Source organism: Pinus tabuliformis, chromosome 8, assembly GCF_031772625.1.
Source record: "Pinus tabuliformis cultivar Carrire ecotype Pingquan chromosome 8, CPIR1, whole genome shotgun sequence".
In the NCBI taxonomy this organism is placed as follows: Eukaryota; Viridiplantae; Streptophyta; class Pinopsida; order Pinales; family Pinaceae; genus Pinus; species Pinus tabuliformis.
Window position 1 is genome coordinate 1,116,230,028 of NC_142294.1, and position 27,332 is coordinate 1,116,257,359.

The 27,332-nt window shown below is 40.8% G+C and overlaps 1 protein-coding gene across 6 annotated transcripts in view; it reads left to right on the forward strand.

Moving 5' to 3' along the window:
- Window positions 1-27,332, forward strand: part of LOC149239251 (benzaldehyde dehydrogenase, mitochondrial-like) — a 260,960-nt gene that overhangs the window by 21,327 nt on the left and 212,301 nt on the right. For all 6 annotated transcript variants that reach the window (XM_089373363.1, XM_089373364.1, XM_089373365.1 and 3 more), the window contains 2 exons: window positions 5,272-5,425; window positions 5,766-5,995. In XM_089373363.1, the coding sequence (XP_089229489.1) occupies window positions 5,272-5,425; window positions 5,766-5,995 (384 nt within the window). The remainder of the gene's footprint in view (window positions 1-5,271; window positions 5,426-5,765; window positions 5,996-27,332) is intronic.

Below are 27,332 nucleotides of genomic sequence, written 5' to 3' on the forward strand. Positions count from 1 at the left end.
AAAATTCGGTGACCCCGAATACTACTGCAACAACTGATAATGTTTCCTCTATTTGTTAAATTAATCAAACAAATTACTTGCAGTTTCCTATGGCAAATATCGAAACATATACACTGCAGCTTTCACAAATACAATACTGCGGAAGAAATAAAAATACTGGCAGAATAAATGCACACACACAATAAAACACCATTATTTTTGGACCAATGTCCCTGGAAAACCCAACTAGGGAAAACCAATGCAGCAACTGAAGGTTTTATTATTATGCAGTAGTAAATCTGAGTACAAATCTATGGAAGCTCAAATCTAGCTTTCCATATGGAGAAAATGACTGACAGAAGTCTAGTGAGAAAATCTCACTTCCACTGGTGATCCAACACTGACCTTAGCTCAAGATGAGTTGCTCTTTGCTGCCTCTGCGCTGTCTCTGCGTCAGCCTTGCTTGGACCAACGTCTCTCTCACTTCGCTGATCAACTGCTACTTTGGAAACTTGATCTTCTGGCCTCCGGGCTCCCACTCCGGCTCCTGCCACTGAATCTCGACTTCTCCTCAGCAAAATACGGATCTCCCTCTAAAGCTCTGCACTGCCTCTCTGCACTGCATCAACCTCTCTGTGGAGTATGTTGTCTCTCTGCTATGCACTCACCGGACTGGAAAAACTTCCTTCCGGCCTTACTATCCCTGCCCCTCTCTCATTGCTTTGAAACTATTGAATCACCTCCGACAACACACAATTGCTACTCTGGAGTTCGATTTCCCAGCAATATCGAATTCCTGGTGGCTCCAAGTGTGTTCTCCAACCCCCATCGAATTTCTTCTTATAATCTCTCGTTGAGGCTTCAACGACCAAGATTAAAACATAATCGATGGCTAAGATTAACTAGAAATCGATCCATGTCTTCTTCTAGAAGATTCTCACCATGACTTAATTAATACCCTTTAATTAATCAGTTTTCCTAAGTTTAGACTTAGGCACCATTAAAAAAAAGATTAATTATTTTAATTAAGTCATCTCTAGGTGGAATTTCCAGAAACGATTTATGGGTTTTGGAGAATACATGTATTCTAGCCTCTCCACAAAGTTTCGTGGCTAGAACACATTCGATGCTACAAAAATCAACAAAGGGGCACCATTGGTCATTCCCATCATAATCACTTTCTTGCCATTCGCTGTAGTCAACTTCATCTCCATTGTCTGGTAGTCCTTCCAGTGCTTCCCTATAGATATAAGCCACTAGATACCTAATACAAGGTTGGTGTTGCCCAACTCTACCACATAGAAATCATCCATGAGTGAGTACTTTCCCATCTTTAGCTCCAACTGTGGAACCCTTTTAGTGCAGGTCATACCATAACCATCATCCACCTCCACATCGAACCCCTCAAAATATTCTATTGGAATGCCTCTCCTAGCTACCAAAGTTGAGTCAATAAAGTTTGGATTGACCCATCATCGACTAGAATAGTGACTCGTAGTCCGTATACGATTCCTCTGACCTTGAAGGTATTATATCTAGGAACACATGAGAGGTTTTCTATAGTGCCACCTTTAGCTTGCACCCATGGTGGTTCCTCATCTCTACTGCTATGCTCATCGTCTCGAGTTGATCTTGCTTCTTCTTCATCATTGTCTAAAAGCACCTCTATGTAATGTACCTTTCCTTTTCCCATGCACCTATTAAAGCAAAGTTTCTTCCTTCTTAACTCCTTTTGGATCTCATCATCCATCGAGTATTTTTCAAGCCACCCCTTCTGGAGGGGCTTCTTGCCTTTGTTCTTTTGAGGATGGAAGGGTTTGGAAGTGACTTTACTCTTGATTACTGCGTCCTCCATATCCCCTATTCTAATGATAGCGTCTTGTAAGGAACCTGGTTTGAATGCCTTAACCCAACCTCTTTGTGAACTCCAAGTAAGTAGAGATGCTAGAATGCCCCAATGTAACTAGCCTATGGTACCACCATTCATGAGCTTCTCCCTCCAAATGCAGTGTTGCAAACTTAATGGCTTCAATCTTTGTCATAGGGTTGAGTTGGAGGTATGTGTCCAATTTCTGTACCCATGCCTTGGCAATGTAACTAGATGATCCATCAATAGAAAGAATGGATAACTTCCCCAATTTCCTTGGGAGTTCATAATTTTGGGGACCCTTATTGAACTCTCTAGGCCTGTTCCTGTATTTAGTAGTGCAGAAATCTTGCAAGGACATAGCTGCATGAAATTCGTCCCCTAGCGCTTGATACTCCCTTAGATAGTCAGGAAACCATTCGCCTGGCCGTGGCTGCCCTTGGTTTTCTACTTGCTGTTCTTCTAAGAATTTTGGTAGTAAGGGCCTAGGTGACACTCTTCATGATGTTTGAGGATTGTTTTGAGATGGAATATGGGTGTGGCTTCCCTCAGCGTGACTCCCATTGTGACCATTTGACCCTCCTGCTCTGCTGGTATTGGCATTATGTTGGTTCCCCTAAATGTTTGCCATAGATTGAGTAATAACCTGCACCAACTCTTGCTGCCCTCTTACCAAGTCATTTAAGGCATTCATAATGCTTCCAAGTTGTTGTTCATTTTTGTCACCCATTTCTTCTTCTCCTTCTGATTTTGAATGAGGGAGGTCTCTTCCCTTTCTCTGTCTCCTATAAGTGACGTATGCTCTATCCTTCGATTTCATCAAAGTAGCATAGACTCACAGGTTCGCAGGAAAACTACCTCTGATATAACTATAATATCCCCTACTAGAATTACTGGTTTAATTTTCAAAATTTTGAAATTTTTTCTTCAGGGGTTTATACAAACACTTTGCCAACAAATATTTATTCAAACACTTTACATGCAAACAATGAGAGACATTATATAATAAAATTAAGACACCATTGCTAATTAATTTTACTTAGCAAATTCATCAAATGCTCCAGCCAAATTTCATTAAATCAAATAAAGTAGCTACATGTAAATTTATTTCTGGAACCTGGGGCCTGCTTCAACGCACTGTTGGCTCCTTTTAAATCAATTCGGCCCTCGGGAAGAACTCGACCTCTTCAGAAATAACTCAGCCTCCTCAATAAATCAAATCTCCTAGGAAAAATTTGGCTACTCCAGCACCAACATGGCTCCCTCAATATCTCAGCCGTCCAAGGAATAATTCGACATCTTCAGAACAAGTCTGCCCACAAGCAATTGCTGGAAATGCTGCCAGCAATTGATTCTGTCCTCCAAATAGAATCTGATCTCCCAGCTAAAGGACTCGGCCTCCTTTAATTAAGCAAAATCTTTTCTGGATAAAGTACATCGTTGTTTTAAGGTCGATGTGTTTCGAACCACCTACGACCACCACAATGAAGATCTCGGCTTCAGCCTCCTTTAATAACTTGAGGCTCCACAATAGAACTTGTCCTCTAGTATGAATTCTGCCTTCCTCATCTAATTCAGCTTCTCTAGGTAATTTCGGTTCGGCCTCCCACAGAGAAATTTGGCGTCCACAAGATATTCAGCCACCCAGATAGAATTCGGCCTACCAAAATTAATCCGACCTTCTCAAGATGAATTCGGTCTGCCTAGAAAAATCCTGGAACTGTTACAATGGATAAATTGGCTGTCTCCAAGCTCCACGATCTCTGGCAAAATCAGTCTTCTTTTTCTTGTTAAATGCCAATGAAGAATATGAATGATTCTTCCTTTGGATCGGCTAGGGTTGAAATGTTTCACACCGAAATCAATCTTAACCAGCTAGGTGGATTAGTCTCAACCCCTAACCTGATTTAATTTACAGAGGGTTTCACCTCTGCACATCAAAGTTACAAGGGCTCTCCAAATTCACAAATAACCAGTTCATATCTTAGTGATCTCTAATATTTTTTTTTTATAATTTTTTCATTGTAATATCATTGTTCATAAAAAAAAATACTATGGTTCATAAAATAACACCCTTTTTAATTTAATTACTCAACATCAACTTAGAAATGACATTAAATAATTAAATTAATGGATCGCCTTATTTCGACTATAGCCTACAAGAATCAGATAAGCCACTAAGTCGACCTCCCGTATCTATTACTCGAAAAGTGACATTATACTCTTGCACAATAATGCTATATTCTGAGAAACCCACAGCGTTCAGGGTTCTATCACTCATGATGCTCTGCATCCTCCCAAAGACACACCATTATGTTTTCAATCTCTTGGCCTGTTTACGTGCCTCTGAAATCTTGGCACTGTCTTTCAAAATCCTCTCGGGAAGCTGAACACATGGAAACTGGCATGGACCTGCTTAATATCCTTCTGTGATTCAGTCTCATCGTCTTTTTGAAGCAGACGTGCTTTTTTTATTTCAATCTGATTACAGTTCATGCATTCATTCATATATGTGGGAACTTGGAAGCTTGTTTGCAGGTATGCATGCCTGGTGGGATAATTGTGAACACGTGACAGTGGGCAATGGTGGGGAGAAGTGATCTGGTGGCTGAGTTAATCTGCACATTCAAATATATCAGAGAAAGTTATAAGAACATGTTAGCATCACTTTCTTGACATAGTGGGTAATGGTTGGAAGAAGTGATCTGGTGGCTGAGTCAATCTGGACATTCAAAGATATCAGAGAAAGTTATGAGAACACGTTAGCATCAGTTTCTTGGCATTGTTTTTTAGTCAGGGGATTTTCAAAGATATCAGAGAAAGTTATGAGAACACGTTAGCATCAGTTTCTTGGCATTGTTTTTTAGTCCTGGGATTGTTGGAAGGTTGGGTCAGCGCATTATCAATTTGAATCGGAAAAAGATTAAATTGCAAAAAGCTAAAAGCTAAAAACAAAAAACTAATAAACTATTTTTAATCTGGTGGACCTTAAAATTAAAATATCATTTCATTTAAAGTGCAACTAGGAGACAAAACTGCCATATTGATAAGAAAAATTACACCAAACTTATTTATATGAATGTAGACATGAAAAACATATTATGTCCAATTCCTATTAAATGTTTAAGCTACATTGTTGCCTGCATTATCTTACATTGTATTCCAAAATATTGAATTCAGAATATCCCTTATGGCGCAGGACTTTTAAATAATACCACAAGAAATTAAAGTCAATGAAATAAATATATTTTTTAAAGCTAAATACGTCTGGTTTAATTTGTCTGCATGAGTTTTTATTAACCCAGGTCACTTCCTATCATTTCTTTTAATTTACTCCCAGCTAAAGACGTGCGACATGCTGAATTTTGAACTGTAATTCAAAACCAGTTTGGTCTCTTATAACATTCATAACATCGGTGTTTCAGGAGAGGTCATGTATAATGTACCGCTTTGCAGATCTAGCAGAAAAGCACAGTGATGAAATTGCATATCTAGATGCATGGGACGGTGGGAAACCTATTGAGCAAGCACGCAATATTGATGTACCAGTATTGGCAAGGATAATGAGATACTATGCAGGTTAAATTCCTTGCATACTTATTCTTTTTTGTTTCGTTTTCAGTATATGTTCATTGAATTCATCTATATCTAAAAAGTGGAGAATGGATAGATCATTTTTATACTACTTTTATTCGCCCCACTTCACAAAAAGGATTTGTTTAGATTGAAGTTGTGTCTAGTCTATGCGTAGCCATGAATCATTAGGCTCTCATATCCTGTAATCACATTAGTCTATTATCAAGACTCAATATTAATATGCTTTATTTCGTGGTTGTAGTCCCTTGATCTACAACGAATTGTCCCTGGATGCTTCCTGTTTTTCTCCGAAATATTTAGCTTTTTTTTTTATGCATTACAGGTTGGGCTGATAAGATCCATGGATTAACAGTTCCAGCAGACGGACCTTATAATGTCCACACCTTGCATGAACCTATTGGAGTGGCAGGACAAATTGTTCCCTGGAATTTCCCCATTCCTATGTTTGCTTGGAAAATTGGTCCAGCACTCGCTTGTGGAAATACTGTTGTGTTGAAAACCGCAGAGCAAACACCATTATCTACTCTATATGCTGCAAAGCTTTTTTATGAGGTAAATATCAACTCAAACACAGCATATAGAAATAATCTTCAACTCCTTTATTCTTTTCAATGTAAGATTGGCATTTTCAAGAAAATTAAGAGGCAATGAAAGTTTGACGAGCATTGGTTACTCTACTTCATAGATAGGTATTTCGCAAGAAGTGGAGATTCAAATGCATTTTTACTAGAAACATATACAAACTTGTACATCTGGGTTTCTTCTTAACAGAAGTTTGGATGAATTTGAGAATATTATACTAAAATTGATAATCACTTTCTTTAATGATTGTTTGTGCTCATTTTATCTTGTAAATATCAATGTAATATTCCTAGTGGAAATATGAAGTAATAAACAAACCAAGATCATGAACATGCAACCAAAATACACATACATGCAAAACACATCATTGAACACCCAGAATAATTTCCAAAAGCTGAGCCATTTTATTATTGAAGCAAAATGGACTACATCAAGTGATAATAGAGAAACCTGGGCTTGCTACTGCAAGCAAGGCAAAACCCAGGTGGAGATAGTGAAGCCCAGTGCTGAATACACCCCTCTCCAAAGACTGCACTGGCCCAGAAAATGCTGCTGCTGCTGTAGGTGAACTGCACTTTCTGCCCTCTAAACAGTTCCAAAAATTCTGAGATTTTAGTCATGAGCTCCCCATGCCAACTCCAGCAAAACCCAGAAAGATTTCAGCCCAACTCCCAAGCTCTGGAATACCCACAAAATAGGGCAAAAATGCCCACTCTCCTTGCTAGTACGCACCACCAGAAATTGTTGTAGATTCTGCCCCAAAATCTCCCAAAGCCACGCCAAAATCCCTACCAATTTCTCCTGAAATTCCCCTTATTCCTCCAGCTCCCACCTGCACCAATTTCTCCTTACCTCCTAACCCCTGTGCAGGCCAGCCAGTGACCCTCGGTGCATGCCCAGAAATTGCGCAATTCACTCCCAGAAATTCCCCCAAATTCAGGCCTGCAAAACACCACTAACCTCCAGCAAAATCCCAAGGGGAAAAGCCCTCAAAAGCCTGGAATCTGATCTACACTGAAGATGATTCTCCCAAGGGGTGCGATTTCCTCTTCTGCGCCCAGTCTTCCCACAAAATTTGCTGTAAATGCTTGAAATTGCCTCCGGACCAGCTCCCAAAATGTGTGTTAAATTCTCCTAGGGATTGCACTTGAAATCCACCAAAGAAAGAGTTGAGATTCCCGCTTGGAAACCTCGTGTGCTGAACAACACGGTGTAGACTTGGCTCAGCAGCTCATGCGTACAAGAGTTCAGTTATCAAATTGGAAAAAATTCCCAAAATTGGTTGCTCCCTCCTATTTATCTTGGCTGCCTCCTTTCCCTTGTAGGCCCCATCAATTCGACCCCCTTTGCCTTCTTCTCCCTCCAATTCGACTTGCCTCCAAGGAGTTTGAATTTCTCTCTCTGGGGGTGGCCCCCACACTCCACTAATTTCTAAATTTTCTCCCATCCTCTAATGTTTGCCCAAAATTTGCCTAACTCTCCAAATTTGCAAAATTGTGTGGTTGCCTTAATAAAATTTAATTGGAGGGAACATTATAGTCCTCTCCTCCCAAATGTTGCTTGTCCTCAAGCAATTGTAGCGCTGGCTTCTGTAATATGTGTTCTCCCTCGCATGCAACGTCCTCCTCTGACAACCCCTTCCACTGAACAAGATACTCCTTGATGATCTTGCTACCGCGTTTCCTTTCCCTCACCTCCAATATGGCCTGCAGTACCAGAATCAAATGCCCCTCATCATCTAGTGGCAGTAACTTGGTGGCTATTGTGACCTGCTGCCCCAATGCATTTTTCAGGCAAGAGATGTGGAATACGTTGTGCACTTTGCTCTCGGGTGGGAGCTCTAGCTCGTATGCCACCTCTCCAACTCGTCTAATCACTCTGTAGGGTCCATAAAAACGTGGCTTCAATTATTTTGCTCCCTTTTGCTTAAGAGTGGACTGCCTGTAGGGTTAGAGTCTTTGAAAGACTAAATCCCCAACTTCAAAGTGTCTCTCTACTCTACCCCTGTCTGCATATATTTTCTGCTAGTTCTGGGCTATTTGCAAATTGTCCTTGAGAGCGCTAAGGATTTCTTGGCTCTCTTGGATCCAATCTTTTGGCCCTACTGTCTCCAAAAACCATGTTAGCAAAAGTCAAAGTATCGTAACTATACAAGGCACAAAATGGAGACATACCTATAGACATGTGGTGGGTGGTGTTGTAACAATACTCTCCTAGATGAAGCCACTTCACCCATGCACGCTGCTACCCAGTAACATAATTGCACAGGTAACCTTCCAGCAATTTGTTCACGATCTCGGTCTAACCATCTGTTTGCAAATGGTAGATGGTACTAGGTGTGAGCTCAGTCCCCACCAGGCATAACAACTCTTGCCAAAATCTCCCCATAAACCTGCTATCTCTGTCCCTAACTATGGCCTCGGGGAGACCATGTAGCTGAAATACCTCCCTGAAAAACAACTCGGCTGCATGTGAGGTCGAATACTGAGAGGGTATGGCGAAGAAATGGGCGTACTTGGTTAGCCAGTCAACCACTACATAAATATAATCTCATCCCTGCACTGTTGGTAACCCCGTGATAAACCCATAGACACTCTCTCCCATTTCCTCTGAGGGATGGGGAGGGGCTGTAGTAAACCAACCGGGTGTGTCAGCTCTCCCTTGTTCCTCTGGCAAGTGTCACACTCTAGAACGTGCCTCAGTATGTCCTCCTTGAGGCCCTTCCATGTGAAGCGCTCTCTGATGGCCCTGTATGTCTTGGTGAACCCCTGATGTCCTACTAGTGGGTGATCATGTGCAACCTGCATAATCTTCTCCCGCAATTGGGAGCCAGGTACTAAGCAAATCCGATCCTTGTAGTAGATCACCTTGTTCATCATCTGTCATGCCATCTAGGACCTCACATGCGTGCCGGTCCTTGGAGTACTTGTCTAATAGCTGCTCTCTCCAGTTTGAAGCGATGCTTATGGGTGAGAGTGTCACAGGCCTCCTGGATAATGCATCCGCCACCACGTTCAGCTTGCCCTTGACATACTCTATGTTAAAATAATATGCCTGGATCTTACTGGCCCACTTCTGATGCCTCTCATTCAACCCCTTTTGCTCCAAGAAGAAACGAAAGCTATTGTGGTCGGTCTTCACCTTAACCCTGTTGCCCACCAGATATTTTCAAAACTTGGCCAATGAATGCATGATGGCCAACATCTCTTTGTCATATATAGAGTAAAATCTCTCATGTTTCTCCAACTTCCTGCTCTCAAATGCGATGGGTTGTCCACTCTGCATCAAAACAACTCCAAGTCCCTCTCTAGAGGCATTGCACTCTGTCAGACCAGGAGGTAACTCAAAATGTAATTGTATTATTCATTTAGGTTGTTCATTATTATATACAAGAGGGAGTGACTGTTTAGTTCATCTCTCGATGACTCTCCATTTTCTCTATTATTTATTTACACTAATTACAGTTGTTCACCCAATCCCTATGATTAGGTGTCAACATTCCCCCCCTTAATCAGAAAGGGATGTTGGTGAGTCCAAGCATCGTATGAATCTTTCAAGCTTTTCTCTTCCAAGCGCTTTGGTGAAGATGTCTACAATCTGCTCATTAGTGGAACAATGGTGAAGATGGATTGTTTTGGCCGCAACATGATGTCGACTGAGATGATATTTTGTATTGATGTGCTTCGTTCAATCATGGAACTTTGGGTTCTTGGCCAACTTTATTGCCGAGGTATTGTCAATCATGAGCGGAGTCGATTGTACTTGTTTTACCTGCAAATCTTCTAGAATTTTCCAGAGCCACACAATTTCTTTTGTTGCCTCAGCTGTTGCCACAAATTCAACCTCTGTTGTGGAATCTGCTGGAACTGATTGTTTGCGTGATCTCTAGGAGACAGCTCTTGATCCAAGACTCATAGCATAACCCGAAGTAGATGCCCCAGTTTCTTTGTCTCCATCGAAGTTTGAATCAGAGTATCCAATCAAGCTGAAGTCGCCCACCTGTGTATACTTGATTCCAAAGTCTTGAGTCCCTTCAAGTAATTTAGAACTCTTTTTGCAGCAGACCAATGTCTCTCACAAGGCTTTTGCATAAACCTGGAGAGGATTCCAACAACAAACGAAATGTCTGGTCTAGTAGTAGTTAGATAGTTGAGACTTCCTACAAGCTGTCTATACTTTGTTGCATCCTCAAATTCTTTTCCTTCAATGGATGTGAGCTTTAAGTTTTGTTCCATTGGAGTAGTCAGAGGATTGCATTCAGTAATGCCAAACCTGTTCAACAGATCTTCAATGTACTTCTTTTGAGAAAGGAATATGGACTTCAAATGTTGAGTTACTTCAATACCAAGATAGTAATGAACATAGCCCAAATCAGTCATTTCAAAACCTTTCCTCAATTCCTTCTTTATGGATGCAATGTAGCTCTCATTGTTCCCTGTCATCAAAAGATCATCTACATATACCACAAGATATACAACTGTTTTGCCAACCTTCTTGACAAACAAAGTTGCATCATCAAGATCATAATGTTTGAAATTGAGTTTCAGAAGATGCTCAGTTAGTTTTTCATACCAGGCTCGCAGTGCTTGTTTGAGGCCATGCAAGGATTTCACAAGTTTGCATACTTTATGTTCATGTCCTGTAGTGACCGCACTAAATTAAAGAGCCATTACTGAACTGTGAAACTGTAAAGATGGTGAATCTGTGAAGATTACTGAAACTGTTTGAAATGGTATTAATTGATTTGATGAAGTACTTACCTGGTCTGCTACGGCTGTTGCGATGAGGATGCTGCAGAATTTCTCCAACGCTCTCGTTACCGAATGACCAAAAACCACCCAGCCAAACCGAGTATACCTAGATACTCAATCCAGTATGCTTCTCAACCGATGCATACCGTTCCCCCGTGCCCAGAGACTTCAAAACAAGTAAGGCTCAATAGTTCCAAATTATAAGCAGTATGGATAAATTTCCTCTCCTTCCTCCTTCAACAACACCCGGATCAGTTTTCCCACTTACAACAAATACAATCTCCACCATCCAAAGTCAAAGAACACCCAGCCCCCTCGAAACTCCTCTTCGCCATCTCTTTATGTACTGGTCATTAGCGGTGGTTGCTCTCTCTCCACCTACGAGCCCACCGCTTCCTTTCTCAGCGACACCTCCTCAACATGCTGAGTCGTATCTTTCTTTTAAGGATATATTGACATGTGTGATTTTACTTTGATTAAAATTTTATTTATTTAATTAAAATGTCCTAAGTTCATACATAGGAACTTTACTTTGATTTAATTTATCCCTTTAATAATTTATTGACATACTTTATTAAAATTCTGAGATAGATAATTATATAACCTGATTTTTAAGAATTTACATAATTCTTTACATCTATTGTCTTTATAACCCTTTTACTTTATACTTTTAAACTTAAAATCATTGGTAATCGCTCATTAATCATGAGGCATTAAGTAATATGTGCTGATGGGTGAATGCGACTTTTCTATTTGAAGGAGTGTCAGGATATTTAATATTTTTAGGTTTATATAGTTACTTTGCATGGATAATTTAGAATATAGTTACTAGTGCAGTGCATGCGATACATGCATATGTAGCTATCATATGCATGCATTGTATGCATGCTAATATTCTCGTGCTCTCTATATTAATGATGGGTCACTACACAGACCTAATTGCCTAGTCTGAAACCTCTATTCTGAGCTTGATCAGACCTGTGGAAGCTGAGATTTATTACTTGTCCAGTAGTCATTACTGTCAGTCCTCTGATGTGAAGACCGAGCATGGGTGAAGGACTAAGGCATACTCATCTGAGTTTATAATACGAAGTAAGTGAAGTTTTGATGATAACAAAGGAACTAAGGTCACTTTATTTCTGCATATCATCATATGAAGAAGAAGGCATACCATTTGAGGCTTGTATTTGTAGTGTTGGCTTTGCCTCCATATCTCTGTGACATTGATGAGAAGAAGGAAACTTGTTTCCATACAAGGAAACTGAGGATTGGAGCCGTTAGGAATGAGACTTATTATTTAAATTTCTCTGAAGTTCAAAAATTTCCTTCATATCTATGTTATGAAGTCAAGATATGAGCCATCTCTGAGCCATATTCTCATGATCGAGACTCAGTAAAGAACCTAATCATTCTTTGAGAACTTTGAGAGATATTATGTCATGGACTGATATATCCACTAAATCTTTTGGATGCACTGCAAGGAGCTGACCAAAGGAATGAGGAAGAGGCTTATGTTTCAAGCTGTAAAGATATTTGAAGAACTATGGATGGTCAATACTAAGATTGAACCAAATATGGGAACTGAATTCTCTCAAAAGTATATCTGATGTCAAGACTCTATTGTGGAGGAAGGATTGGTCCACAGATTTGATGAACATTGAGGTTCCACAGATTCGATAAAAATATTGAGGTTGTATTAACCCTTGATAATCTTAGATCTTAATGAAAGACTTCTATATGTTATTTTAGACATAAATATGAATAATCCTCAAGGTTTGAGATGTAAGTAAATAATAAATGACCTATTCGGAAAGAAGAACATCACTGGCAAGAGTCTCGACTTCAATGAAGAGAAAGGCCAAGTCCCTGTGTTATTTCTATGGAAGGACAAAAGTTGCAAGATATTTAAGTCGGCCACAGTAAGCTAGCTACAAGTTTGAGACACATAATCTTAAAGTCTTTAAAAGACATTGAAAAGTGGTCAAAGTTGGAAGTTTGGTATATATCTTAAAATGAGAAGCCTTCACATAGGTGTGTTAAGCTAAATGTTAAAACTATCATCTATTTTCGTGGAATTTGATGAAGTCATGCCTTCTAACAACAACAAAAAAAAAAGATCCCTATAACTGTTGGATGCAAGAAATCTAAAGATTAAGAAGGAGCTCAAAAGATAAGTATCTTGTATTTTTGAATGATGTGGACAAGGTCGATAATGATATGGACTTCCTGATGTTGATAATATGGACGAGATTAACTCCTTGAAGAGTTGAACGAAAAGGAGTTGACGTATTCTCTAGAGATAAGTACTTTCTTGAATATTTTGATATTATTCTTTTAATTATTATTAGTCTCTTGTATTTGTAAATTTTGCTTGAATGGATTCGTTTTTATTATTATTTATGCTCCTATAACAAACAATTGGTAATGATGTTTATATTCTTACAATCTTCTAGATATTCATTTTAAATGTTTAGTCATCCTCCTTTATAATTACTAGGGGACTCACTCCTCTGTACCTGTCAACCACGTAGATATTCCTCTTTGATAATTGAGTTTGTATAAGTTCTTCTATGAGACCTTTCTTCAAGTTTGTATGAAAACTTCTGTAGGTGTTTTCTTAATAGTTTTTACTTCAGAAAATATATATATACAGTGGACAAATAACATTCAAATGAGGCCTCTAAAGAGTCACATATAATATCTTCCTTACTCAAAAATTACCCCAGCTGTTATACATAATTTAGCCATATTATTATCAATACCACAGTAAAAGATGTAGGATTCCCTCCTGTATATTCTCTTAATTTCTAATAAATTTCTGAGTTTGTGTGAAGGTTACAGTGATCTCTTTTTGCACATCAGTTGTTATCTGTTAGCTGTAGGTGAACAGTTTTTCCACTATATTTCCAATTAAATGATAACAGAACCAGACAATTGAGCTCAAGTGGTTATATATACCATTCACATTATTCAACAAGAATACACTACTATTAAACACCATGTGATGAGGAACTAACTCAGAATTGCATCAGCCATTAACTCATTCATATAGAGGCATATAAATAACTGGTATAATGCATAGAACTTAAGTTCGGACCCTAGAATGTGCGCTGGCAAAAGATCTGGAAACAGTGGTTCACTTGGCATGGATATCAACTCCTTGGTAGTGAATCAGTCAATAGGAACGGATGCATACGCAACATTCAAACCTAATTTAGCAATTCTTATAAGTGATGAATACAACCTGAGCAAAGGTTCCATGAGCATAAATTCAACCTATAGGGCCAAGGTGTTGAAAGAGTACTACCATTTAAATATAGAGCAATGTTCGGTGTATTATTGTTAAAGGAAATGTTGAGTACAAAATATGTTCCCCAAATGTGTTGCATACCATACTTTGAGCTAGGTATTTCAAACAATTTATATATAAAAGAACACAACAAATAACATTATTGTTAAAAAGAAGGAATTGAGATTTGTCTTTGCTAATGACTATCCATATGATGCATTTTGTTACCAAGTGAGACAATAACCCAGCTAGTTGTTACTAGAGCAAACACATACAGATCAATGAATGTTTGAAACATAACGATATGTGCTCATAAGCTCAAATATCAAGTGTCAGTTAGCAATCTAAAGTCATGAGTTTTATGCACAAACAATACACGAAAGAATGATTATATTTTAATATGAAAGCTAATGACATGAATAGATTATGGCAAAGTATGTTATACTTTAGATGACATGTATGAAATATACATAAGCTATGTGTTTTTTTTGAAAATATTAATGCACATGTTATAAATGCATGGACAAGTGTTTATGATTGCAGATAAAATCTGTTACCAAATTGACCACGTGATGACAGAAACTTCAAAACAATTAAGGCTCAAAGAGATTCCATGATAGGGTATTAACCCTGATTCTATTGGGAGGGGTGGAGGTGTTGCCCACCGTTTATCCTTCGAACCCTGGAGCCATGGGAGGACTATGCGAGTCACGCTCCCCTAGACGTGTGATGATGACTGCCAGATGCCTACTAGGGATCAGGTCGGTATAGCCAACGCTGTCACCCTTGGAGTTTATGAATGGTTAGGTCAGTATAACTGACGCCATGGCATACTCCCGTAGAGGACGGATAGGATGGGAGCGGAAGAGATTAGGAAGGATAGGATGATGTTGTGATAGCCTGGGGAGCCTGATGAAGTAAAACATGATCATTAAAGTTATAAACCTAAAAGTATTCAAAACACCAATTTTATAGTGTCCTCACATTAAGTAAGAATTTAACCTCAGTACACGATCTGAACAAGAATGTACTAATCACTATTATAAGTATTGATATACAAAAAAAAAAAAAAAACTCTAACTTCGGGACGAAGTTTTCTGAAGGAGGGGTGTGTGTAGTGACCCATCATTAATATAGAGAGCACGAGAATATTAGCATGCATACGATGCATGCATATGATAGCTACATATGCATGTATCGCATGCACTGCACTAGTAACTATATTCTAAATTACCTAAAAATATTAAATATCCTGACACTCCTTCAAATAGAATAGTCACATTCACCCATCAGCACATATTACTTAATGCCTCATGATTAATGAGCGATTACCAATGATTTTAAGTTTAAAAGTATAAAGTAAAAGGGTTATAAAGACAATAGATGTAAAGAATTATGTAAATTCTTAAAAATCAGGTTATATAATTATCTATCTCAGAATTTTAATAAAGTATGTCAATAAATTATTAAAGGGATAAATTAAATCAAAGTAAAGTTCCTATGTATGAACTTAGGACATTTTAATTAAATAAATAAAATTTTAATCAAAGTAAAATCACACATGTCAATATATCCTTAAAAGAAAGATACGACTCAGCATGTTGAGGAGGTGTCGCTGAGAAAGGAAGCGGTGGGCTCGTAGGTGGAGAGAGAGCAACCACCGCTAATGACCAGTACATAAGGAGATGGCGAGGAGGAGTTTCGGGGGGGTTGGGTGTTCTTTGCCTTTGGATGGTGGAGATTGTATTTGCTGTAAGTGGGAAAACTGATCCGGGTGCTGTTGAAGGAGGAAGGAGAGGAAATTTATCCATACTGCTTATAATTCGGAACTATTGAGCCTTACTTGTTTTGAAGTCTCTGGGCACGGGGGAACGGTATGCATCGGTTGAGAAGCATACTGGATTGAGTATCTAGGTATACTCGGTTTGGCTGGGTGGTTTTTGGTCATTCGGTAACGAGAGCGCTGGAGAAGTTCTGCAGCATCCTCATCGCAACAGCCGTAGCAGACTAGGTAAGTACTTCATCAAATCAATTAATACCATTTCAAACAGTTTCAGTAATCTTCACAGATTCACCATCTTTACAGTTTCACAGATTCACCATCTTTACAGTTTCACAGTTCAGTAATGGCTCTTTAATTTAGTGCGGTCACTACATGTCCTTTTACGACAAATCCTTCAGGCTGGGACATAAAAACATTTTCTTTTAGATCTCCATTCAAGAAAGCAATTTTTACATCCATTTGATGGACTTCCAACCGTTCTGAGCTGCTAGGGCAAAGAGTGTCCGGATGGTAGCCCATTTTGCTGTGGGAGCAAAAGTCTCCTCATAATCGACCCCTTACTTCTTTGCAAAACCATTTGCCACAAGCTTGGCTTTGTGCTTGTCAAGTGAGCCATCAGCTTTATACTTGTTCTTGTAGACCCACTTGCAGCCAATTGGTTTGGTTCCCAATGGAGGATCAACCAGCTTCCAAGTGCCATCTTTATCAAGGCATCATACTCTTTTTGCATTGCTTCTTTCCATTCATCATGAGAAGTAGCTTCTTTGAAGGAAGTTGGTTCAAAATCTGTAGACAAATTCAATTAACAATCATAAGAAACATCCATATCAACAGGTGAATCAGAGTCATCTACATCACCTCCATTTTGCCGGGTTGAATTTTTAGTTCCTGTCTTTCCAACCTCATCAGGATGAAGAACACTTTCAAGTGTCTTTGTCAACCACTTTGGGGAACCTTTCTGAGATGGTCCAGGCTGCTCCGTTGATTGAGTTGGGATTGAATCAAGATTGAGTCTCCCAATTCTGTCAATCACATCACTCAAAGTATCATCCGTTGTTGGAGTTTCATGCGGGGGAGAGAGTGTTTCAGAAGAAGATTCCATAGGTTGATCTAGTATAGGAACCCCCCCTTCAAGACGTGGAATCTGATTATCAAATTCTTGAAATGATTTTGCATTTGTGAATCTATCCAAGCGATCAAGTTGCCGCTCAACAACATTGTCAGTTTTGGATGATTCAAGAAAGATTACATCTCTAGATACAACAAACTTTTTATTGACTTCATCATAGAGACAATATGCTTTGGAGGTGTTTGAATACCCCAGGAAGATACACTTACGACTTCTTGCACCAAGTTTGTTTCTATGTACCTTTGGTATCAAGGCATAACATGTGGAACCAAAGACCCTGAGATGCTTTACCGAAGGAATGTGCCCATACCACATTTCATAAAGAGTCTTGTTTCTAATAGCATTAGATGGACATCTATTCTTTACATATACAACACATAGAACTGCATCAACCCAAAACATCATTTTTACATTTTTGAAAAACATCATGGAGCGCACCATATTTAAGATTTTCCTATTCATTCTTTTAGCTACTCCGTTCTGTTGGGGATTATAAGGCACAATTGTTTGATGTTTGATCCCATGTTGGCGAAGATAGTTTTCAAATTCATTTGAATTGTATTCTTTTCCATTATCAGTGCAAATAGAGCCAATATGAGATTGTGCATCATTTTCAATCCATGTATGTAAGTTCTTGAATGTTTGAAAAACATCAGATTTGTTCTTCAATAAATAAACCCAACACATTCTGGTGTAGTCATCAATAAATGTCATCATATATTTATTTTCATTTGCAGAAGGAACAAGCATTGGACCACATAAATCTGAATGAATGAGTTCAAGTTTTCTATGTGCTCTGGAATGTGAATCTTGAAAACACTGTTTGCTATGCTTTCCTAGAATTCAAGCATCACATTGCTTAAGTTTCCTAGGAATTGTAGGCAAACTAGTAACACCATTTTTCTTCAACAAGCGGAGGCTGTCATAGTTTAAGTGTCCAAATCTAGCATGCCATAATAAACTTGATGGAAATGTACCTTCTTCATAATGAGAATTGTATGAGAAATTTTGTGCATGAGCAGAGGTACCCTACAGCTTGAGAAGCCTTTCTTCTTCTATCCCTGTCATGACAAGTGAGTGGTCTGATGCTTTTCTCACCTCAAGCTTGCCATCAAACATATGAATGGAGTGTCCTTGCTGGCGGATGTGGACTAAGGACAACAAGTTTCTCCTCAGCTATGGGAGATATAAAACATGATGCAGAAGAAAGTCTGGAAGACCAGGCAATTTAAGCCTGATTGTACCAAGCCCTGATGGCTTGAGTTTTGATTTGTTTGCAAAGTATACTACTCCATCAACATTGTCAGTAAATTCTTCAAAAAAATCTCTTCTAAAAGTCATATGGCAAGTTGCTCCTGAATCAAGCAACCAATCATTTTTCCAAGAAGCAAGTGAAACATTAAATAAGTCTTCATTTACTCCAATATTACAATGTGCCACAACATAGTGAGCAGATTCAGGTGCTATACCTTTCTCTTTGTCATTAGTTTTACCTTTGGGTTGGTTTCTTTCATGCTCAATTCTGTCCCAAGGCAACTTGCATGTGGATGCATCATGTGATCCATCTCTTTTGCAATGTATGCAGTGCAAATCTGACTTTTCTCCTTGAGAGTGTCTGCCCCCCCTGCCTCTGAAATTTCTTCCTCTTCCTCTTCGACCACCTCTTCCTCTCGAAGAATTTTGAGCAAGATTCTTCTCTCTATGTGCAAGGCACACAACCTCTTCAGAAGACTGAGGAGCTGTCTTCTTCCCAAAAGCTTTCTCTCTTTCAGCAAATTTTTTCACAAGGGAGTCAAAGGTAATATCTTTGAGGTTTCCATTTGCTTGCAATGACTCAAGATAATTTGAGTAAGTGGGATAAAGTGCCTTGAGAAAAGCTATCAGAGGAATGTCCAGTTCAACATTAGTGACTTTGATATCATGCATAACAGATTTTACTTATGATGCAAGAGCAAGAGGATCATTATTTTGTAATTCAAGGGTGAACAATTTAATCATGAGTTGAACAAATTCAAGTGCAGAGTGTGAGTCATAGAGTTCCTTCAGTTTTTGTAAGGCTTCGAAAGCATTTGAAAATGGCGAAATATGGCGACTCACCTCTTCATTTACTAATGCTGCAATCAATGCATAAGCCTTGTTGTTCTTATTTTCCCAAATGGCGAATTCCTTTTCTGAGGTAGGCTGTTCTGGCTCTTTGTCTCTGTTTCCAACACACACTCCTAGCCACAACTCATTAAAAATGAGAGTGTATTGGATTTTCTGAGACCACTCAGGATAGTTTTCCTTCCCATTGAGAACCACTCCCACAACAAATATCAATGAGTGCATTTTAATGTCGGAACTCAACGAGGTTTTAATCCCTTTGTATAAAACCTTATCGCGTCCAAAATTTAAATTAACTCACATGCATCTTTCGACGCGATATGCGTCCGATTACCCATTAAACGGACGGTCCGATCACTCTGAACCTTAAACTCTTTTTAATGATTTTATCGGGTCCGCTAGCCGAGGTAACTTGCTTGCAAGTTCCCGCGCGATCACCGTGGATCTTCTTAAATCCGGTTCTGTACATGGATTTTCCCCCTAAGGGTCCCGCTTATCTGACCAATCACTGTTGGTCCCTTGTTGACTTCTCCTTTTATCAAGCGCTTCAATCCACGCCGTTGATCTCACTTCTCCAGATCCAACGGATATCGCGTCATCCGCTCACCAACTAACCTGGACGATCTCCACCATCGATGTGACCCGTCCAATCGAACGACTGTCGCGCAATCTCGTGTGAAATCTTGCATGACCGATATTAGGTCGAGAGCACGCGAGAAAAGTGGTTTTCCCGTGCTACGTGTCGCCCGCTAAGGTTAATCGTGTGAATTTTAGGAATATCGTTTACAGCCTTTAGGGCGCACGAGATACCGCTTCCCACTTATCAATACCACCCACGTGCTTAATTCATACTTTTAATAAAGGCGCTTAAGGAAAGTTTAGTGCTAAAACTCAGTATTAATGCTCAACACCAATTGACTATGATTTATAAATAAAATGCATGAACAGAGAAAAATACCTCGCATAACCAGCCGAACGTCTGCAGTAGTTGCCAGAGAGGGGCAGTAGTTGCCAGAGAGGGGAAAACCTCCAGAACGGTTATCAGTTCTGCAAAATAGGCAGAACATAGGCAGAAGGGAGTTACAGAGCAAAGGGAATCCAAAAATGGCGCTGGCTCTGATACCATGTCAGGCCAGGAGGTAACTCCTCAAAATGTAATCATATTATTCATTCAGGTTGTTCATTATTATATACAAAAGGGAGTGACTGTTCAGTTCATCTCCCGATGACTCTCCATTTTCTCTATTATTTATTTACACTAATTACAGTTGTTCACCCAATCCCTATGATTAGGTGTCAACACACTCCAGCACAAAGGGTTGTGAGAAATTTGGTAAAGCCAACACTGGGAAACTGCTCATCACTCCCTTGAGGCACTCAAAAGCCTTTTGCGCCCCCCTCAGACCACTTGAATGCCCCCTTCTTTGTCAAATCAGTATGAGGTGCTGCCAGGTGTGAGAATCCCCTCACAAATCTCCTGTAATAAGTGCACATGCCTAGGAATCCCCTCAACTTCATCACATTCCTCGGTGTAGGCCAACCCAAAATGGCCTGAATCTTCTCCTGATGTACTCACACTCCATCCTCCCTAATGATATGGCCAAGGTATAACATCTTTGTTAGCCCAAACTCACATTTGGACATCTTGGCATACAACTAATGCTCCTCTAGAATGCACAGTACCTCCTCCACATGCTGCAAGTGCTCCTCCCATGTCCTGCTGTAGATTAGGATGTTGTCAAAGTGAACCAAGACATATTTGCGCAGTTGCTTGCAGAACATATGGTTCATGCAAGACTAGAAGGTAGTTGGTGCGTTGGTTAGCCCAAAGGGCATCACCAAAAACTCGAAGTGCATATCTTGCTCCCTCAGCCGAATTTGATAGTACCCCGAACGCAGGTCTATCTTGGTGAAGAATTTGGCCCCTCTGAGCTTATCCATTTCATATATATGCGGAATCGTGTACCAATTTTTCAGGGTCCTCTTGTTCAAAGCTTTGTAATCAATACACATATAGATGGTCTTGTCCTTCTCCTTCAACAACACCACTGAGGAAGCAAAAGGACTAGAACTGGGCCTGATGTGCCCCAACCTCAACAACTCCTGTATAGCTCGCTCAATCTCATCCTGGTAGGCCTTGTGATCTCTGTATGGCGTAGTGATAACTGCATGTACGCCCTCCTCAAGCTCAATTGTGTGCTCAAACCCAAGGTCTAGTGGTTGACCTGGGGAAATGTCTCCAAAAATTGTTGGGTATCTATCCATAATTTCCTGAATATTAGGATGGGGTGGATGTGGTTGAGCCCCTGCCTCCGAGATCCTAAGCTCCACCACCCACTCTATATTTCCATATCGCAAGTTTGCTTCCATCCTGTGTGTTGACACTGTCTGGGGCAGGCACAAGTGCATGCCCTTCAACAACATTAACTTCCCATCTGGCCCTGTGAACTCCATCTCCAACTTCTTCCAATTTGTGGTCACGCATCCCAAAGAGTAGAGCCATTGGACACCCATCATCACGTTGGTGTCTAGTACATCAATAATAAAGAAGTGGTTTATCATCGAATAGTTCCCCATAGCCATCGTCATGTTGGGGACATATCGTGTGCACTGCATAGTCCTGTCCCCAGGTACTAGGACTGAAAAGCCCTCGAAAGTCTCAGTATGTATCCCTCTCCTCACTACTATCTGCACATCAACAAAATTGTGGGTAGTCCCACTATCCACCAATACTAACACATGTTGCCCCTGCACCGTGCCCTTGATCCTCATCGTCAAATACTTCAGCACTCCCCAAAGGGAAGCAATGACTCCCCCTGTAGGCAGAAAAGGAGTTCCTCTAGGCAGGGGAGGCCGACCTCCTCCTTCAGTAGCTTGGTGCCTGTTAGAAAATCAGAAAGGCAGGAAGATTTTCTTTATATAGATAATTTCTTGTGACTTTCTTATCTTTATGTTCTTCTTTTATCTTTTAGTTCATCAAGCAATTATCAAAACAATAGCACAAAGATCACAGACAACAGATATAGGCAGACATCTAGGGCAAAACCCCTATCTAGGGGAAAACCCAATCAACAATTCTTCCTTAATAACTTCCTGAGATAATCCAAGACTCTTAACAGACTTCCTCCACACCAAGTCAGCCTTCTCTTCTTTTTGTAGATAATAACCTTATAGCAGCAACAACTTTGACCCTGCAGTTGGCCCAACAACAACTTCGATCCGACAGTTAGCCCAACAACAACTTCAATCCAACAGTTTAGCCCAACAACAACTTCGATCCAGCAGTTCAAACTTCAATCCAACAACTGCACTTCGATCCTCCAGTAGTAGACTAGAAATTCCACAAGAGAGATGACCTAAAAACTTCGATCTTGATCTTTCGAGCACTTCTCCTTCTCTTCTTGGAATTTCACACCTTTTTTTTTCTGCCTCCTTCTTGAGTATCGAACTTGAGTGACCTTAATAGTACTTAAAACGGTGACCTTGCAGTCGTTGGAGCCATAGCTCGATGCAGTGCCAGAGGCACCGGGTATGTTAGATTTTCAGGAGAGGTATCATTAATCACACCTTAGTGTGCTTCACCTTATCTTCTTTCTGCCAATTACTACGAAATCAAACTCAATATAGAAAGGATCAAAGGGTTAAAACTTAGATAGGCATTTAACTAAAATTAACCAAGATTCTTGCATCTCATATTAGCTTTAAGATTTGCACTTCATATAAGATAGTCATTCATCCAAGCAGCGATTGCAAATCAATTACTTGGTCCTAAATTTCCTAGCAAGATAGTTGACTCCATAAGGCACTCGCATCAATTGCTTAAAATCTAATCAAATCCTATAAATCTTGCTAAATCTAAATCAAGTACTTGGTCGCTTCATTGTGTCTCTCGAACTGGATGGTTTCCAACTAGTTCTCCTTCATTCCATTTTTGTAGGGTCTACTCCCCTTAGCCTGCTGTAGGGAGGCAACTTAAACAAAGAGATCGGGGATCAGGGTGACAACCCCCGATCTGAGCCATTGTCGCGGTGCTTAGACATTCTGTGTGACAACAAGGCGCTTCCAAGTGAAACGCTCTCTCACTTCCATATAAGTTTTCCTGAACCCCTGTTGCTCAAACAGAGGAGAATCATGAGCTGCTCAAAGGACACGCTCCCTCAACTGGGATCCCGAAACCAAAAATATGCACCCTTTATAATATATAACCTCATCCATCACCCTTTAGTGCTCATCTGCATAGCTTCCCTCCAATATCTCGCACGCCTGACGATTCTTGGAGTACTCTACCAATAACGAAGCCTTCTAGTCATGGCAAATGCTCATGAGTGAAAGTCGTGCTGGTCTCCTGGATAGTGCATCCACCACCACGTTGTGCTTTCCTCGCACATACTCAATATCAAAATCATAGGCCTGCACCTTGCTGAACCACCTTTGCTGCCTATCATTGAGGCCCTGCTGCCCCATGAAATGGCGAAGACTGTTGTGATCTGTCTTCACCTGAAACCAGTTCCCCACCAAGTACTGTCTAAACTTGGCCAATGCATGCATTATGGCCAACATCTCCTTGTCGTAACTGGAATATGATATCTCATGTGGTAGGAGCTTTCGGCTCTTGAAAGCAATGGGGTGCCCTCCTTGTGACAACACTGCCCTGATCCCCACACTTGATGCATCGCACTCCAATGTGAAAGGTTGTGTAAAATCTGAAAGTGCCAACACTGGGAAACAACTCATCACCTCCTTGAGGTGATCAAATGCTGCTTGAGCTCCCTCTGTCCACGGAAAAGCCCCCTTCTTATTCAGATTAGTAAGGGGTTCTGCTAACTGCGAGAAGCCCTTCACAAACTTTCGATAATAGGTACAAATGCCCAAAAATCCTCTCAACGTTGTCACATCTCGAGGCTCTAGCCAATCTCGAATGGCCCGAATCTTCTCGTGCACCTTGACCCCATTTGCACCTATGATGTGTCCCAAATAAAGCATCTCGGTTAGCACAAACTTGCACTTGGACATCTTGGCATAGAACTGCTGCTCCTCCAATATGCGCAAGACTGTCTCTAAGTGTTGCAGGTGCTCCTCCCATGTCCTGCTGTAAATCAAAATGTCATCAAAGAATACTAGTACAAACCTCCTACTGGCCTCTGAACACATGGTTCATGCACGACTGGAAAGTTGCTGGTGCATTAGTGAACCCAAAATGCATGACTAGGAACTCGAAATGCCCATAATGACATCTGAAAGTTGTCTTCGGGATGTCCTGCTCCTTCACCCGAATCTGATGATACCCCGACCGCAAATCTATTTTAGAGAAGTGGCTCCTCTAAGTTCGTCCATCAGCTCGTCAATACGCGGAATGGGATACCTGTTCTTTAGTGTCTTCTTGTTGAGGGCCTTGTAGTCAATACACATGCGGAGAGTCCCATCCTTCTTCCTCACTAGCACAACCGAAGAAGCGAATGGACTAGAACTCGGTTTGATGTGGCCCAACACCAACAGCTCCCTAATGGCTCTCTCGATCTCATCCTTATAGGCTTTGGGATGCCTATGGGGTGTAGTAACGACGACTTGCACACCAGGATCCAACTCTATAGTGTGCTCAAACCCCCCGTTAGTGTGAAAATTCCTACATTGGAATCCCTACTGCAACAAACTGATGTTACTTCTCCTACTTGATTAAATCATGCAGGTTATTTACTATCTTCTACGGTAAAGTTCGAAGTAAATACATCTACAACCTTCACTTAATTTATATATATGTGGAAACAAAATACTGAGCAAGAAAGAAAAATACAACAATAGGACATGGTTATTTTTGGACAATTAGTCCTTGGAAAAACCCAATGCGGGAGAACCGGGGCAACAACTCTGAGGGTTTTATTATTATGCAGTAGCAAAATCTGAATACATCACTAAATACCTCACAAGGTTATTCAGTTACAGAGAGAAATACTGGCAGAAGATTTGTGAGTTTACCTCACACAATCACTGAGGAAAGTCACGATTGTTCCAGCTACTAGATGAGATGCCCCTGGTAGGCACTGCGTTGCCTCTACGCTATCCCAACGTCAACTCTTTCAGGCACTGTGTCATCTAGTTGGGAATTCGATTAGAAGCCTAGAGTCATTGCTCTCAGCCTCCCGGTCTCACAACACGGATTACGGCTACTGAAACTGACCCTCTGCTCTGATTTTCGACTTTCTCTCTCTGCCTCTACGTCCCTTCTGCATGGCCCTTCTGGCCCTGCATCAACCTCTGCATCAAGGCTTCTAGATCACTTACTGCCTCTCTCTGCTGATGTATTTCCAGTTGAGAATCTCTCTCTCCGGAAGTTTCTATCCCTACCCCTCAACTACAAGAGATTCCTTCAATCGATTTTTCCACCTGAGAACTTCGCACTTCAAAAAATTGATTTCTCTCTCTCTGTGTTTTCCAAATGATCCTCAAGCCCCTTCTTTTATCTTCCTGTTGGACAACCAACGACCTAGATTAAAACATAATCAAAGGCTCAGATCGGTTTGGCTTGATCCATGGTTTTTTCTAGAAGTTTCACCCCTGATTAGATTAATACACATAAATATTTTAATTTTCCTAAGATTAGACTTGGGAACCCCACTAAAAATATCAATTATTTTAATAAAATCACTTATGGGTGGAAATTCCCAAAACGCTTTCTGGGTTCTTTGGAATACCTGTGCCCAAGCCTCCCTGCAAAATTTGAGGCTTAGAGCACATCCGATGCTACCCCCAATCAACAATTGGGTGGTTGTTCGGACGATATATCTCCAAAGACTACCGGATATCTATACAATACTGCTTGTATGTTTGGATGTGGTGGCTTGGCCTGGCCCTGAGCCTTTGAAATCCTCAGCTCTACTGCACATGCTATGTCTCCATGCCTTAAATCGACCTCCATCCTGTGGGCCGAAACTGTCTGAGGGGGGTATGAATGCATGCCCCGAAGAACCACCAGCTTGCCATCTGGCCCAACAAACTCCATCACAAGCTGCTTCCAATCGGTGGTAACCCGACCAAGGGAATACAACCATTGGACACCCAACACCACATTGGTGTCTGGTACATCCACCACGAAAAAGTGGTCTGTCATCGAATAGTTCCCCATAGTCACTGTCAGAGCGGGAACATATTGAGTGCACTGCATAGTCCTGTTTTTTGGTAATAGGACTGAACCCCTCAGACTCTGCAGTGGTGATGGCCCTCCTCTGGACCATTTGAGCATCAATAAAATTGTGGGTGGCCCCACTATCTACTAAAACTAAGACACATTGCCCCTGCACCGTGCCTCTAATCCTCATGGTCAAAAATTTGGGAATCTCGCATAAAGAAGCTAGGACTCCCCCGGTTGGTGGAAAATATGCTCCTCCTTGTGGTGGTGGTCCCCTCCCTACTGGATCCTCGATATCTCTTCCACCAAGCTCCAATTCCACATCATCCTCCTGATCATTGTCGGAGAAGACCTCGATGTAATGGGCCTTGCCCGTTGTGCACTGATGACTTGGTGCCCAAGGCTCTCGACATGTAAAACACAACTCCCTTCTCGTGAGATCTCTCCTGGTCTCGTCATCCAACTGTCCTCGCCCTTGGGCTGCTCTTTGTGCTATGGGCGCTTTAGTGTCACTTCCCCTCTGAGGGTAGGGAGTGCGTGAAGGAAATGGGGCTCGGGTCTTGGGGATGGCCCCCTGTAAATCTCTAGTGCAAGATGCTGTCTCTAGAAGAGTAGATGGTCTGTGTGACTTCACTAGTCCCCGCAGTGGCTTTGTCAACCCCTCCACAAATGTGTATACTTTCCCCGCATCTGACAAATCATGTACCATGACTGAGACCCTCAAAAACTCCGAAATATAATGCTCTGAATGCCCTGTCTGTTTGAGCTGGGTCAACTCCCTGAAGTGAGCATCTGGATCCCTCCGATCAAAGTGCTCCACTACTCTCTGTGTGAAATCCTCATAGGAGGTCATGCTGGCATGCCCTAGAGTAGACAAGCCATGAAACCATCAATCATGTGCCTCCCCCTCCAGGTGCAATGTGGCCATCTTGATGGCCTCTACCTCTGTCATCCTGTTGAGCTGGAAGTATGTGTCCAGCTTCTCTACCCAAGCACGTGTTGTGCACTTGGTAGTGCCATCATAGGTAGGAAAATACATCTTCCCAATAGAATGATGTAGCTCATAGTTCACGTACCATGGCCTCCATAGCCCTTCCCTCTCTTGTTCTGTTTGAGCTAGCAAAAATCT